Source organism: Zootoca vivipara, chromosome 6, assembly GCF_963506605.1.
Source record: "Zootoca vivipara chromosome 6, rZooViv1.1, whole genome shotgun sequence".
Lineage (NCBI taxonomy): Eukaryota > Metazoa > Chordata > Lepidosauria > Squamata > Lacertidae > Zootoca > Zootoca vivipara.
Window position 1 is genome coordinate 76,880,766 of NC_083281.1, and position 13,740 is coordinate 76,894,505.

At 48.3% G+C, this 13,740-nt stretch overlaps 1 protein-coding gene across 1 annotated transcript in view; it reads right to left on the reverse strand.

Moving 5' to 3' along the window:
• EPHB2 (EPH receptor B2) overlaps window positions 1-12,864 on the reverse strand; it is a 79,996-nt gene extending 67,132 nt beyond the window's left edge. The window contains exons 1-2 of the mRNA XM_035119893.2: window positions 12,793-12,864; window positions 519-1,203 (exon numbers count right to left, since the gene is read on the reverse strand). Coding sequence (XP_034975784.2) covers window positions 519-1,203; window positions 12,793-12,849 — 742 coding nt within the window. The 5' untranslated portion in view covers window positions 12,850-12,864. The remainder of the gene's footprint in view (window positions 1-518; window positions 1,204-12,792) is intronic.
• Between the last annotated feature and the right edge of the window lie 876 nt (window positions 12,865-13,740).

Sequence of the window (13,740 nt, forward strand, 5' to 3'; positions counted from 1 at the left end):
TTTATTACAGCATCATGTTTGGAGCACAAATGCACAGCGCTCCGCAAGGAGGGCAGTTGGCTACTCTAAATCCTCCTTCTGACTTCTGCAACATTTTGGGCACCAATGGGAAGTCCCTCCCTCCCTCTGACTCCTTTGCTCTCTGATACATTTGGACTTCTGAGCCCATGGTGAGGGGGGGTGTCCCCCATGCTCTCCAGTGACGTCTTAACTAGCTGCCCCCTCCCTTCTGGTTATGTTGTCATTATCTCACAACTGGGCAATTCCCCCCTAAGCTGTTCAGCTCCTGTCTGGCTCTGCTTCTGAACACGCTGTGGACAAGAGGGGGCGCCACTCTTCCCCCTCCAGCTCTCCATCGGAGAGAAGCTGGTCTGCTATAGAATGCATTTCCCAGTCCTCATCTTCAGACCATTCCCTGACACAAGGCGAGGCAGAGAATCCCACTTCTGCTCCCTTTCCTTGCCCCATGCGCCCACCACAGAGGAGCCAAATGGACCCTCGACGGAAGGTCATCTTACCTCTGCAGACTGTCCCGTTCTCCACCGATTCGTAGCCCGACTTGCACATGCATCGCCCAATGGGGACCAGCCACTCCCCATCCCCATTACAGTACAACTTGATCGGTACATCCACCTCTTCGGCGTTGGGGATGCAAGTACCCCGAGCCGCTACCAGTGACGTGCTCTCGGCCCCCGAGAGCGTCTCCTGGAAAACAGCTCCGTTCTGGATAATGCGTGGGCACTTGCGGTAGAAGACGCGAACAGCGATCAATGACATGCAGCCCCCGTAGTCCTGGAAGGCCAGGTAAAAGCCGTTCTTGGAGACGGGCCCAAAGCTGCGCACCTCGGTGTTTATCTTCATCACGCGGCCCCCCAGGTCCACCTGGGAGAAGCTCTCGTCTGCTGCAATGGTGTCGACCTTCACCCAGGGGTTCTCCATCCAGGCGGGGAACGTCTTGGTTGCGGCGTCATAGTCGGACTCGTAATAGTAGAGGTTGAAAGTCTCCTTGCAGGACCCGGGGACGTTGGGGATGCTGCTACAATCCCGGACCGAAAACTTCATCTCCACGTGGATGCGGTGGGCACCCCTCCTGCGGATGAACTTGGTCCTCAGCCAGTTGTTCTGGCTGGATTCAAAGACGTTGCACACCTGGTAAGTCCGAATCGTGTTCATGTTCTCGTCGTAGCCGCTCACTTCTTCCCACTGTGGAGGAGGAAAAGCAGAAAGTCAGAGCTCGGCACGCACAGCCCCGAAGGCATGGGGCAAACAGACAAGGCAGCAACGCCCCAGGGTTTTAGCTGAACAGGTTGCGTGCCTTCTCAGGGGTGTCACTAACCCTATTGCTCAACCACCAACCCCACCTGCCCAAGGAGCTACAACACCAGATGGTGAAGGGATGAGAGAGAGAGAGAGAGAGAGAGAGAGAGAGAGAGAGAGAGAGAGAGCAATATTTTTGTTTTAACTAAAAATGCTGTAGAACAGCTACAATACAAATTTGATACAACTGAGAATACAGCACAAAGCAATTCACCGTGCAACAACAGCAGTTCCAAAACAGCTCAAAAAACCCAGCCACGATCTGTTGATTAAAACCTGAGAAAATAAAGTAGTTTTAAAATAATCAAAACCCCACCTGCAGTTTCAGGACTCCAATGTTTTATTTAATTTACTTATTTTGTAAAAGAAATTATTGAAAATCACACACACACACACACACACACACACACACACACACACACATATAATATGGGTCGTGTGCGATAAAAATCATTATAGAACATTTTAAAATACACAATGCCAGAACAAAGGAATTCTCCCAAAATGCCTGTCTGATTTCAAAAGGAACAGTGCTCCAAAAGTGCTGGTTGCCGCCAAGCTGAAAGCCTTGGTTCGCATAGAAACGGAATGAATTCGAGATGATGGTGGGAGAGTTGGGAGGGTTTCTGGAGATGACTGTGGCAACCTTTCCACCGTATAAAGGACAAGGTGGCCCTTCAAGCCACCTGGTTCAAGGAATTTATACAAATAGCAGTAACACCTTGAACTTAGCTGGTAGTTTAATGGCAGCCAATGCAAAGACTGGAGCAAATAATACTTTGCATGGCTACTCCATCCGCTCAGCAGAAAGACAAGCAGCTATGGGCTCCTCCCCCAAATTTGTTCATTCATGCTATAACCTCTGTTACTAAGCGTTAGTGCCTGAGCTTGCTTTTTCCTCCTCCCTCCCTTCACTTTTCCTTTTGTGCTGTGTCTCTTAGGTAGTGAGCCCAAAAGCAGGGATTGTCTTCTCACTGATCTCTGCATGCCACTGGATGAGCGGGGTAAAACACATCACCATCAAATAATACATTTGTTAGCTAAGTAAGGACAATCTCCTGCACATTTAGTTCCTTCAAAATCCTGCGGCTGGAGGTAGAAACAAACAATATTTCCCATACAACCCGGCCCCACCCCTGCTCCTGATTCATACAATTTAAGGCAGGGAGAGGCAATGTGGGACATATCTGGCTTGCCTCAGCTTCCCCTCTGGAAATGCTTTCATCCCTCTGCAGGCCAGAGCTACTGCCACTCAGGTGAGTTAGCACATGGCAGCAGAGCGGGAATTCTCAGTGGGTTAGATATAGCCCACATCCTAAGGCTGCCTCTAGCCATCTTAACAGGGTCTTAAAAAAAAAAAGATGCAGAAAACATGTTCGGAGAATAATGTGGAATGAAAGCAGGGATATCCCAGAGGGAGCAACTCCTACTCAGATGCATAAGCTGTGCTTGTCTTGTAAAAGATGAATAGTGCCTAAGAAAGTTGGCTGAGGCTGTAGGAATATTAGGGAAGGGGTGTAACTCAGCGGCAGAGGATCTGCTTTGCATCCCAAAGGTCCCGAATTCAATACCCGGCAACTCAAGGTCAGGCTGGGAGAGACAGGGAGGAGCTGAATCCCTCAAGAACTGCAGGTGGTCAGAGCAAACATGAATGAGCAACATGGATCATCCGTCTGACTCATTATAAGGCAGCTCTCCATTTTCCTAGGGTAAAATGGCACCCCAAAGGGCTATTTCTACATGCAGTGGGGCTGCTACTCAAGAGGCAAGGGGCCACCCAAGCGTCTCTAGCTGGTCCTCAGGACTCCCCCAGAAGGCCATGCCCTTCTCTTCCTTTGGACCCACCCTTGAGAGTTTTTGCCTGGCTGAACTGTGTCCTTGCTTGCCTAGATGGAGGGTGGAGAAAGGCATGTGGGCCTCTGTAGAATCATAGAGCTGGAAGGAACCCCTGGGGTCATCTAGTCCACCCCCTGCAATGCAGGAATCCTTTGCCCAATGTGGGGCTCAAACACATGACCCTGGGGTTAGGAGTCTCATGCTCTAACCACTGAGATAGCCTACTGCTCAAAGGTGAAATTTACAGCCATTGCTCTGCTTGCTATTGCTGCTTTCCTCATCTCTCTCTCACACAAACACATGGTAAGTGGTCCAGAAGGGAACATGGCCGTTGGGCTCAAAGAGGTCCCCTATCTCTGCTGGGCAACCTCAAGGATCCTAGAATTGTAGAGTTGGAAGGGACCCAGAGGATTGTCTATTCCAACCACCTGCAAATGCAGGAGCCACGGTTAAAGACTCTCTACCCTCTAGTTCTTCTGCATCCAAGGTGCAGAGCCAGCGCTAGACATTTTGCCACCTGAAGCCAAGCATGAGGTGGTGCCCCATCCTCTTTCCATGTACGGAAGCCAACTGGACAGGTAGCTGCAATTTATTTCAACACTGGCAGTGGGAGAGTATCCTCCACCCCACAAGGCTCGTTTGGGGTGTGCGGGGCAGGATATGCTGCGGAGGATATCCAGCTCTGTCCTCCCGGGGAAGGAAATTGTTGGCGAGGAGAATTTAGGAGGAATAGCCAGGGAATTTGCTGCTGCCACCCACCAAACATCTACCACCTGAGGCAGTCACTTCCCTTTGCCCAAGGGTAGAGCCAGCTCTGCAAATGTATGCAATCCACCTTTGCCTCTGCACCAGGCTGCATCCACACGGCAGTTTCTTCCATTCTCCTGGCATTTCCCCAACTGTTAATTTCCATGTTATGTCTGAGCTTTCATACGATGCAACAGCCACTTCCAGAAACAGAGCTCTCTATCTAGCACAACTTCTGTGTGATTTGCTTGCAGAAAAAGAATATATTTTCAACAAACACTCCTGGTGAGTGGCTCTATGTTTCTGTGAGTGGTTTTCACATTGCGGCAAAGCTCAGATATCAGCCTGAGATTGCGGGAGGCACCGCTATCGCCCATGGTTTGGAGTGCCTAAGATCCCTGCAAAATCTTTTTTTGTAGCACAGATGATGGGGTGAGAGGAAAACATGATAGGCAGAAGTCCTGCCATATTGCTATCAGCTCCCTTAGACCAGGTGTAGGGAACCTTCTCCTGCTTTGTGGACCAAAATTGACAGGTGGGTGGGGCTTACCACCGTGCCAATCCCCTGATGTCACAATGATGTCAGGCGAGGTGGCACTTTTCAGTCCCCAAGTTGGACCAGACATGGGGCTTGTGAGGGAGTTTCCTGCAGGGAACCTCCTTGCACTCCCGAAGCCAGCAGAAAACAGGATTGGGCTCTGCCTCCCCACCCCTGCCTGAGACAAACTGCCTGTCTCCATCCTGAGAAACAATGGCATTATTATTTCCCCTCTCATCTCTGCTCAAAACATGTACCTGTATGGCCGATGCTTACCTGCCGGTTGATGCCGCCTTCTTATGGGACATGGATTTCTGCAATTTTCTTGGCCAGTATTGAATTTTGAAAATTATAGTTCTCGGGGAATGAGATGCTGCGCACTGAACCGATAACAACTTGGTGTGAAAATGCACTTTCTGGCTGAAAGTGGGGGTGTATATTTTTGGATGGCAGGTGCCAGACCTTGAAGAATCCTTAGGGAACCACCTCTTTGGGAAGAGCACGTAGGGGTGGAGAGAATCATTCAATTGTCCGGTTGGAAGGGACCTCTAGGGGTCATCTGGTCCAACCCCCTGCAATGCAGGAACCACGGCTAGAGAATCTCTGGCAGCGGCTACCAAACTGGTTTCTCAGAAACAGAAACGCTTGTCTCGAAGTTTGTCATAAAAGAAAAATGCAAATGTGGGGAGAAGGGGGAGGGAGGCCCTTCTGTGACTGACAGGCCTCGCCTCTGATCAGAGAAAACGCCTTTGCGGGAAGGATGGATGCTGAAGCGATGTATCCATTTGCTCCTGTCCATTCTGTTCTGCGTTGTTTGATAGTTCTGCTTGTTTGTGAAACGCTGGGCATCACAGGCCTTCTGCCTCTATGTCACATGCCTGCACACATCCACTCCTGTCAACTCAGCTTTGCATTTTCACCCCCCCCCCCCCCGAGCCCCTGGTCGCCTGCCCTAGTGACATTTGGTTCCAACTGAGAAGAACACAAGTCAGGAATGGAGGGGATCACAACTCCTGGCACCTGAAATTCTGCAGGTTACTTTCCTAGGGGCACTTTCATGACGCATGCCATTTTGGGGAAGGGGGTGCCTTTTTGTTTTGTTTTTTAAAAGCAATTTTAATGTAGGGCCATGCACGGCCCCTGATCTGCAACTAATCCCCTCTGGTGCCCTGGAAACCATCCACTCCGCCCTGGATCAATTTCTGAGGTGGAAATAAGGCTTTAAAAACCCCAAACGCTACTACACAGAAAGGTTAAAACAGCATTTTAGGGGGGGGAATGGTCAGGAGGGGCACCAAGGAGGATCCAATCCTCCTGGTAAGCTGGAGGATCTGATCCTAGAATTATACGGTTTTAGTGTTGAAAGGGACCCGAGGGTCATCTAGTCTAAACCCCTTCCAAATCCATCCTGTGCAGGGCTGCTCCTTTGCAAGTGGCTTCCCTGCATGCAAGAAGAAGTGGCTGGCACTGTTCAGGATCTCACCTGCAAGAAAGCTGCTTGCAAAGAAGAAACTGAGCCCCACAGGATAAATGCCTCCTCATCAGCAGTTGGGCAGAGGCGTTGACCCTGCAGGTTGTGAGGCATGAAGGAGAGTGACGGTGCTGGGTCTGCCTTCTCATGGGAAGATGACGCCCCAGGTCAAGGAGCTCTCGGGCCTTCTGCAGTTTTCCCATTCCACCTGCCTCTGCTTCCTGCCTGATGCCCCACCCCTTGCCAAAGGGGCGGGGCAAGCCGCCCATAGAGGTGGTGCACTGCGGGGCCTCTGGAGTCTGCTTGCCTCCACCCACTCAGCCGCCCTACAACTGGGGGCAGGGAGGCAGTGGGTGGACTGTTTGGGCAGCGCGGAGCCTGCATGCGTCCAAGCCACTCAGCCAAATCTTGTGCACACTGCCCCTTTAAAGATGCCTAAATATAAAAGCACTCCTAGGCTGATTTATCTATGTTTTGCTCAGTTCCCTGATCCACAGACACCTGTCTCCAGTTTGCTGCTTTTGTACAAATTCCCCACTAAGGCATCTGAAGCATTAAGCGATTCCTCTTTAACCATCCCCAAACTGTAAAGGCTGTCCTTGCAGGAGTACCCTTGCAGCACTCCATCTGAAATTTGGCAGGGTCCGTCCTCTCACGGGAGGCTAACAAGCATGAAGATATCATTCATTTCCGCCAAAAAATAAAAGAGGCTACAGATGGCTTCTTTTAAAAATAATAAAATGAAAAAAGGGTTCCCATCACAAAATCCCTGGACCTATCTGCCTGCAATTTGGCAGGCTTCGTCCACTCGTGTCGAGCAACTCTGTCCGCAAGTGTCATCAAGTTCTGTCAAAAGGGAAACAAGTTATAGCCTCTCTCTCTCCCCCCCCCCAATCAATTTTTCATGCAATAATTAAAAAAAGAGGGAGGCACAAGCTTTACTTTCATTTTTCTAAATTGGGATTTGGGTTGGAACCAAACTGGGAAACTTTCAAAGTGCTGAATCGGTGTCCGAGCCAAATCTAGTAGTTACTGCACACAGCTCTGCCCAATTACAAGAAAATAAGATTTAGACCAGACATCCCCAGACTACGGCCCATGGGCCGGATACGGCCCAAAGGCCTCTTTTATCCGACCTGCGACGATCCCCGCCACCCGCCACCCACTCTTATCGGTGCGGTGCGGTGCGCCTGCCCACTTCCAGGTCGAAGGAGTGCCAGAAATAGCTTGCGCATACACACAAGCTATTTCTGGCGCTCCTCCGACCCGGAAGTACTCGAGAAATAGTGTGTGTGCATGCATATGGGTGCTCGCTCCCCCACCCTCTGGCCCACTGCGCGATCGCCACAGCGGGCACCAGCCCAAAGCCAGGTAAGTTTGGGGACCCCTGATTTAGACACAATATTAGGAAAGATGCCCAGACGGCACACACTGTTTGACAGTGGAGCAGATGGTCTCAAAAGGTGGTGAATTATCCTTCGCTGCAAGCAAAGGCTGGGTGGCCCACCTTTCGGGGTTGTTTTGGCAGGGGATTTCCTGCATTAGCAGGGTGGCGGTGGATTAAATTGGATGACCTCTGAAGCCTCTTCCAACTCTACTATTATTTATTTATTTATTTATTAAATTAGTATATCGCCCTTCATCCATAGATCTCTAGGTAGTTTGCAACATGATAAAAACACAAAATACATAATAAAAACAAGAACAAACAAACCAATACCCCCCCCCCGAAGCATTTAAAATGGTGTAGGATGTTCATCAGCCAATGGCCTGGTTAAAGCTTTCACCTAGAGCCTAATAATATATTTTAACTACTCTATTCTGAACTTAAAAATGGAAAGCATAATGGTGGTGGTTGACAAAAGAGGTTTAAGATGTCCTCAATGCAAATCTTAAAAAATGTAGTATAAACACAGACAACTGGAAAACACTGGCCTGCGAGCGCTCCAACTGAAGAACAACCTTGACCAAAGGTGTCATGGACTTTGAAGATGCTCAAACTCAGGACGAAAGGGAGAAATGAGCTAAGAGGAAGGCAACGCTTGGCAAACCATAATCAACTCCCATCCGGAAACCTATGTCCCCATTGTGGAAGGACGTGTGGATCCAGAATTGCCTCCACACTTACGGACTTACGGACTCACTGTTCAGACTTGAGGACTCACTGTTCTGTTCATGGAAGACAATCTTACTCGGCTATGGGGGATCACCAAAGAAGAAGAAGAACAGTGTATAATGAAGGCGCCAGCCAAAACTCCTTGAATCATGCCTTCTATTTAACCTCTGCACCCCACCCCAGAGATGGGCATTTCTGCTGGTCCATCAGAATTCTTCATCAAAAATTAAAAGGTAAAAGAAGAGTTCTGGAGAAGCCTGGCCACTGGAACTTCCTGTGATAACTCATCAAAACAGGAGTGACTCAACAGCAGCCCTCTAAATTGCTTCTGAACCACAACTCCCATAAGCCCCTCCTAGTTTGGCCTGTAGTCAGGTCTGATGGAACTTGTAGAATCACAGAACTGTAGAGTTGGAAGGGACCATGACGATCATCTAGATTCTAGTTCAACCCTTTGCAATGAAGGAATCACATCGAAATAATCCCGGACAGATGGCCATCCAACCTCTTCTTAGAAGCATAGAATTACAGAACCTTAGAGTTGGAAGGGATCCTGAGGGTCATCCAGTCCCCCCCCCCAATAATGCAGGAATCTTAACTTGAACATACAAACAGAACCACTTTTGTTGAAAAAGAGTCCCGAGGCAGTTGCTGGTGGGGTTCAAATAGAGGAGAGAGGTTATTGCCTTCACTCCCCACTGGCGGGATTCCCCAGGAACTTCTGGTTTCCCCCTGGAAAACAGGCGTACCCATGAATACCAGGAACAAAATAACAAGAAATGTCTTTGGTACCTTGCTCACATGTTTCCAAGAAGTCTCTGGGACCAGCCACAGGAGTAAGATGGACTCTGTTGACATTCACCCTTTCTTAGAAAGTCTGCTTAGGTTCCAAATAGCACCTGAAACCTGCTGTGTCTGTACTTCTCGAGTCTCAGCAGAACCCAGAAATTGTTGGTTCATCCTGGCTCCCTTCAGCCCCTGCTTAGATGTGCTCCCCATCCTGCCTCTGTCCTCCTCCCCTTCCCTCCTGGCAGCTGCTCTCTGCTCCAGACTTCCTCTCTGGCTAATTGATCCCAGCTCACACCCTACAGGATCGCTGTGGCAGTTCCTGCCAGGTGAATTCTGTCACCATGACCCAAGCGGTTCAGGTTTACTGGCTACTGGCTGGACTCCCGACGCTAATAGCAAGAAAAACACTTGGCGTCCACATAGCATGAAGCAGTCAAAGCACTCTGCACACACACATTAGCTCTGCAGATCTTGCAACTAATCTGCAAGGAAGCTAAGTGCTATGATTTGCCCCCATGTTACAGATGGGGAAGCCTGAGTCTGCAAGAGCGTCCCAGCGTGCCTAAGGCCAAGTCATGAGTTCACAGCTCTGGCCAAATTTGACTCGGGGCTTCAGTGCTCAGAGAGCACAGTTCCTCGATCAACCTGCCTCTGCTTTGAGGGAATGCTGAGTGATGTTGGACACCCAAGCCAGCCATGTGGGGGGAAAGTCCAACACGTCCATTGGATGGGCACATTTGAAATGGAGAACGAAACCTCAACTGCTGTATAGATGACATCTAGTTGTTATCAAGATGGAATATGTCAAGGATTCTTTAGCTGTCGTTCCTGCATTCCAGGGGGTTAGATGGCCCCTTATGATCCCTTCCAACTCTACGATTCTATGGTTCTGTTATTCACAAGACCAGGGCATTGCCTGATACATGTGGCCCCTAAAAGGTAAGGTAAAGGTAAAGGACCCCTGGACAGCTAAGTCCAGTTAAAGGCGATTATGGGGTTGCAGCGCTTATCTCGCTTTCAGGCCAAGGGAGCTGGCATTTGTCCACAGACAGATTTCCGGGTCATGTGGCCAGCAGGACTGAAATATAGTCGAGAGTGAATTTCATGCTCTTTATTCAGCTTCTAGTAGCAAAAAGGAGAAGAAGAGAAGGAAGGAATGGCTCTTTCCCCCAAACGTCTGCTTATATACATTATTTACACAATGGGCCTTGTGCGATTGGCTACTTGTGGGCCAATCAGGTTGCGGATTGACTTCTGCCAGCAGCCTGATTGGCTGCTCCTGCAGGCAAATCAGGTTGCTGAATCACTTCCACCTGGAGCTGGATTGGGTGGCTCCTGCGGACCAATCAGACTGCTGCATTCAGGATCCTATTGTTCTAGGATTCAGCTCAGTACACAACAAGGACTAAACTGCTTCTGGTGCAACGGACCACCGTGATGGAAACCAGAGCGCACGGAAACACTGTTTGCCTTCCTGCCACAGCAGTACCTATTTACTTGCAGTGGTGTGCTTTCGAACTGCTAGGTTGGCAGAAGCTGGGACAGAGCAACGGGAGCTTACTCCATCAAGGAGATTCAAACTGCGAACCTTTCGACCGGCAAGTCCAAGAGGCTCAGTAGTTTAGACCATAGCTGCCAAGTTATCCCTTTTTTAAAGGGATTTTCCCTTATGCTGAATAGGCTTCCTCGTGAGAAAAGGGAAAACTTGGCAGCTATGGTTTAGACCACAGCACCACCCACATCCCTATGTGGCCCCTAGAAGGCTGCCAAAGAGGCTATTTGGCCCTCAAGCTGAAAAAAGACTCCTCACCCCTGGCCTAGCTGGGTGGAGGCAGTAAACTGCAGTTGTACTGCTCTGCTTTCTTCCTGACAGAACTACAATTCCCAGCATGCTTACCATACTAGTTCCCAGGGTTCTTTAGTGATGTGTCTTAAATGTGCTTCAAATCTACCGGTATAGTGTGTACACAGCCCATGCTGTTGAAGAGGGCATTCAGGGCCTTTACGAGTTTCAAAAAAAGCAGATCCACGCGATACATTTAAAACACATCCAAGGCTCAGTTAGCGCACATGGCTTCCCCTAAATAATCCTAGAAACTGTTGCTTGCTAAAGGTGCTGGGAATTGTAGCTCTATGTGTGGGGGAACTACAGTTCCCAGGATTCCCTGGAGGAAGTCACATGCTTTAAATGTGTGCTGGGTGCCCTTTAAACGTGTGGTGTGCATTTGCCTTGAGTTTCCTTAACTAGCTTCTTTTCTAACTCCTAGCAAATCACTACCAGCTTTTGCTTTTTATTCTTGCAGCTTATTTGATTGACCAGTTGCCTATTGATTCGGGTTATGCATAATATGCCTATCTTTAATTTGCATTTGATTCTTCTAGTGCAGATGCCTTCAGTTTAAAATGACGGGTCATATATATGCATATTTTCTTTTAACAAATGAAATGCAGCCTCTGGAAAATTCCCTGCTTCTGATTTGCTTGGGGGGGGGGCGGTCCTGGCTTACTGTAGCTGCTTGCTAGGTTATATCTGCAAGCAGATTGTGTGTGTGTGTTGAGACTATCTGGGGTAAATTAGCATTTCTTTGGATTCAACACCACAAAATGCTTTATTTGCATGCCCACCCACCCCCAAAAAACCCTATTCAAAGTGTGATGCCTAAACATCAACTTGCTTCCTGCAATGGCATCCAGAGAGTCCCCACCCTCAATTAAACACCTTTTTAAAAAAATAAATTGCCATGAATTTAATTAATCAACTAATTGCGTTCATTAGCGCTGTCAGCCTTATCAGAATTATTATGTGAGAGTTTGCGGCATTCCGACGGAAAATTACCTAGGCATTTTCCTCTGTGCAATTCGCAAATGAGCAGCGAGCATTTGGAGCCTTCTCCTTATACATATTACATGGAGGGTTCTGAAATTGGCTTGGGGGGGGGGGGCTTTTCATCAAAAACCTGCAAATCTTCTCCCTCCCTCTCCCTTGTCAATATTGAAGAGGCTCAGCGGTAGATTGCATGCTTTGAATACAGAAGGCTCCAGGTTCAATCCCAGACACCTCTGGTTTAAAGGATTGGGTTGCAAGGAGTGGGGAAAGTCTCTGCGTGAGATCCTGAAAAGCTGCTGCCAGTCAGAGTAAGCAATATTGGGTTGGATGAGCTAATGGTCTGATTCAATATAGGGCAGCTTGTCAGGAGGGCATGGCACAGGTTTGAGGTTCAATCCCCAGATCAGGGAAGCAGGGGATGGGCAGGACTCTTTTCAGCCAGACAGCCTGAGAGTCAAAGAGTTGGAGCTGGCATTAGGCAGCTACCAGTGTTGCTGCCTGTCGTGCACTGCATGCTTTGCATGTTTGCAACCCTGCCAGATAATTCAAATTGTATCCACCCTCTCCCACCACCAAGTCACCACAGCACAGCTTGAAACCCTGAAGAGCCACTTGAAGCTAGCCCGTTTCCCTCTTTCTTGGAGACCAATATAGAAAGTTGTCCCTGACCAAGGAGACCTTTCTCATGTCTAAAGATGGGCATACATTTGATTTACATTTATAGGCAAACCTGCCTTCTTCACACTTCCCACATCAGCACGCAAACTGAAAAAACAGCTGCCCTTCAAAATTCACACTTCTCCATATTCCGCAGTTCACCTATCCGGCCGAGGAATGAGTACAAAAATGCAAAACACTGGGATAAAAATACATATATCTGTGAAAATGACTCCAGAGATGCATTCGATCAGGGGAAATGGTTTTGCCGAAATGTGTATATTCGGAGAAACCTTCACAAAGCGCTGATTAGTTTTCACAAGGACATTTTTTTAAAAAAAAAGCAAATTGGTGTGGAAATGGGGAGAACTGAGTTGAAGATTGGGGAAATGAGAAACGCCAAAACTGATAGTTTCAGACATCCCTGCTCATGTCGGATTGGCGAAGCCCCTCTCCCCCTCTCCGGTTCCTGTGCCTCTTCCCCACAAACTCACCCCTGATGGTGGACGCACTGTCCAGCCTAGCTCTGCCGTTGCCGTGGTGGAGTCCATCAGTGTTTCTGCAGGTGAACAGAAAAGAAACAGAAGTCAGAGGTCACCTTCTCAACCAGCCCAAGCTTAGAGTTGACCCCATTTGGTTTCTGACCCTAGAGCTAAGCACTTTAGCAGGTGGTGCTTCCCCCACCGGGCTGATGTTGCAGGAAAATGCATGCCAATCTTACCCAAACGACAGCAATGGGATTCCAGGTTACGACCCTAACTCCGCTTGCCTGGCAGTTAAGTCCCACTGAATTGGACAGGATTCACTCCTGAGTTAACACTGGTTAGGAACGCACTGCTAAGTTTCCCACGGAGTTTTGCCATTCCCAAATTGTCAAGTTCTTCGCTTGAAATATATATCAGAATGAATAGTAGTTGAAACTGAGTGGAAGATCCTATTCCAGAAGCTGAGTGGAAGATCTTATTCCAGATGCTCACTGGAATAAGTGAGGAAATTAGGCATAATTTGAGATTTTGACAAGGACTAGAACCTCCAGATGTTTTTTATATAACTTTGCGTTCCTTCATTATGTAAACAATTGTTGTTGTTGTTTAGTTGTTTAATTGTGTCCGACTCTTCGTGACCCCATGGGCCAAATCTGGAACTGCATTTGATATTATTTTTAATAATTTTCATTTCATTCCTATACCGCTTTATAGTTTGAAGGAACAATCTCAAAGTGGTTTACAACACAGTCGGACATCAAATCAATCAATCCAGAATAAAACATCACTGAAGAAAGTCAGATATAAAGTATATATTCAAAGCAACAAAATTAACAGGAAACTGAAACATCTGTATCGGTGTCTGTGTGTAGACACCAGCCTACTCTACAAATGGTAAGAGTTACATTTCTTGCTTTGGCCAGTTTAGCTTCTGGCCCGTCCACCACAGGCAAGCAG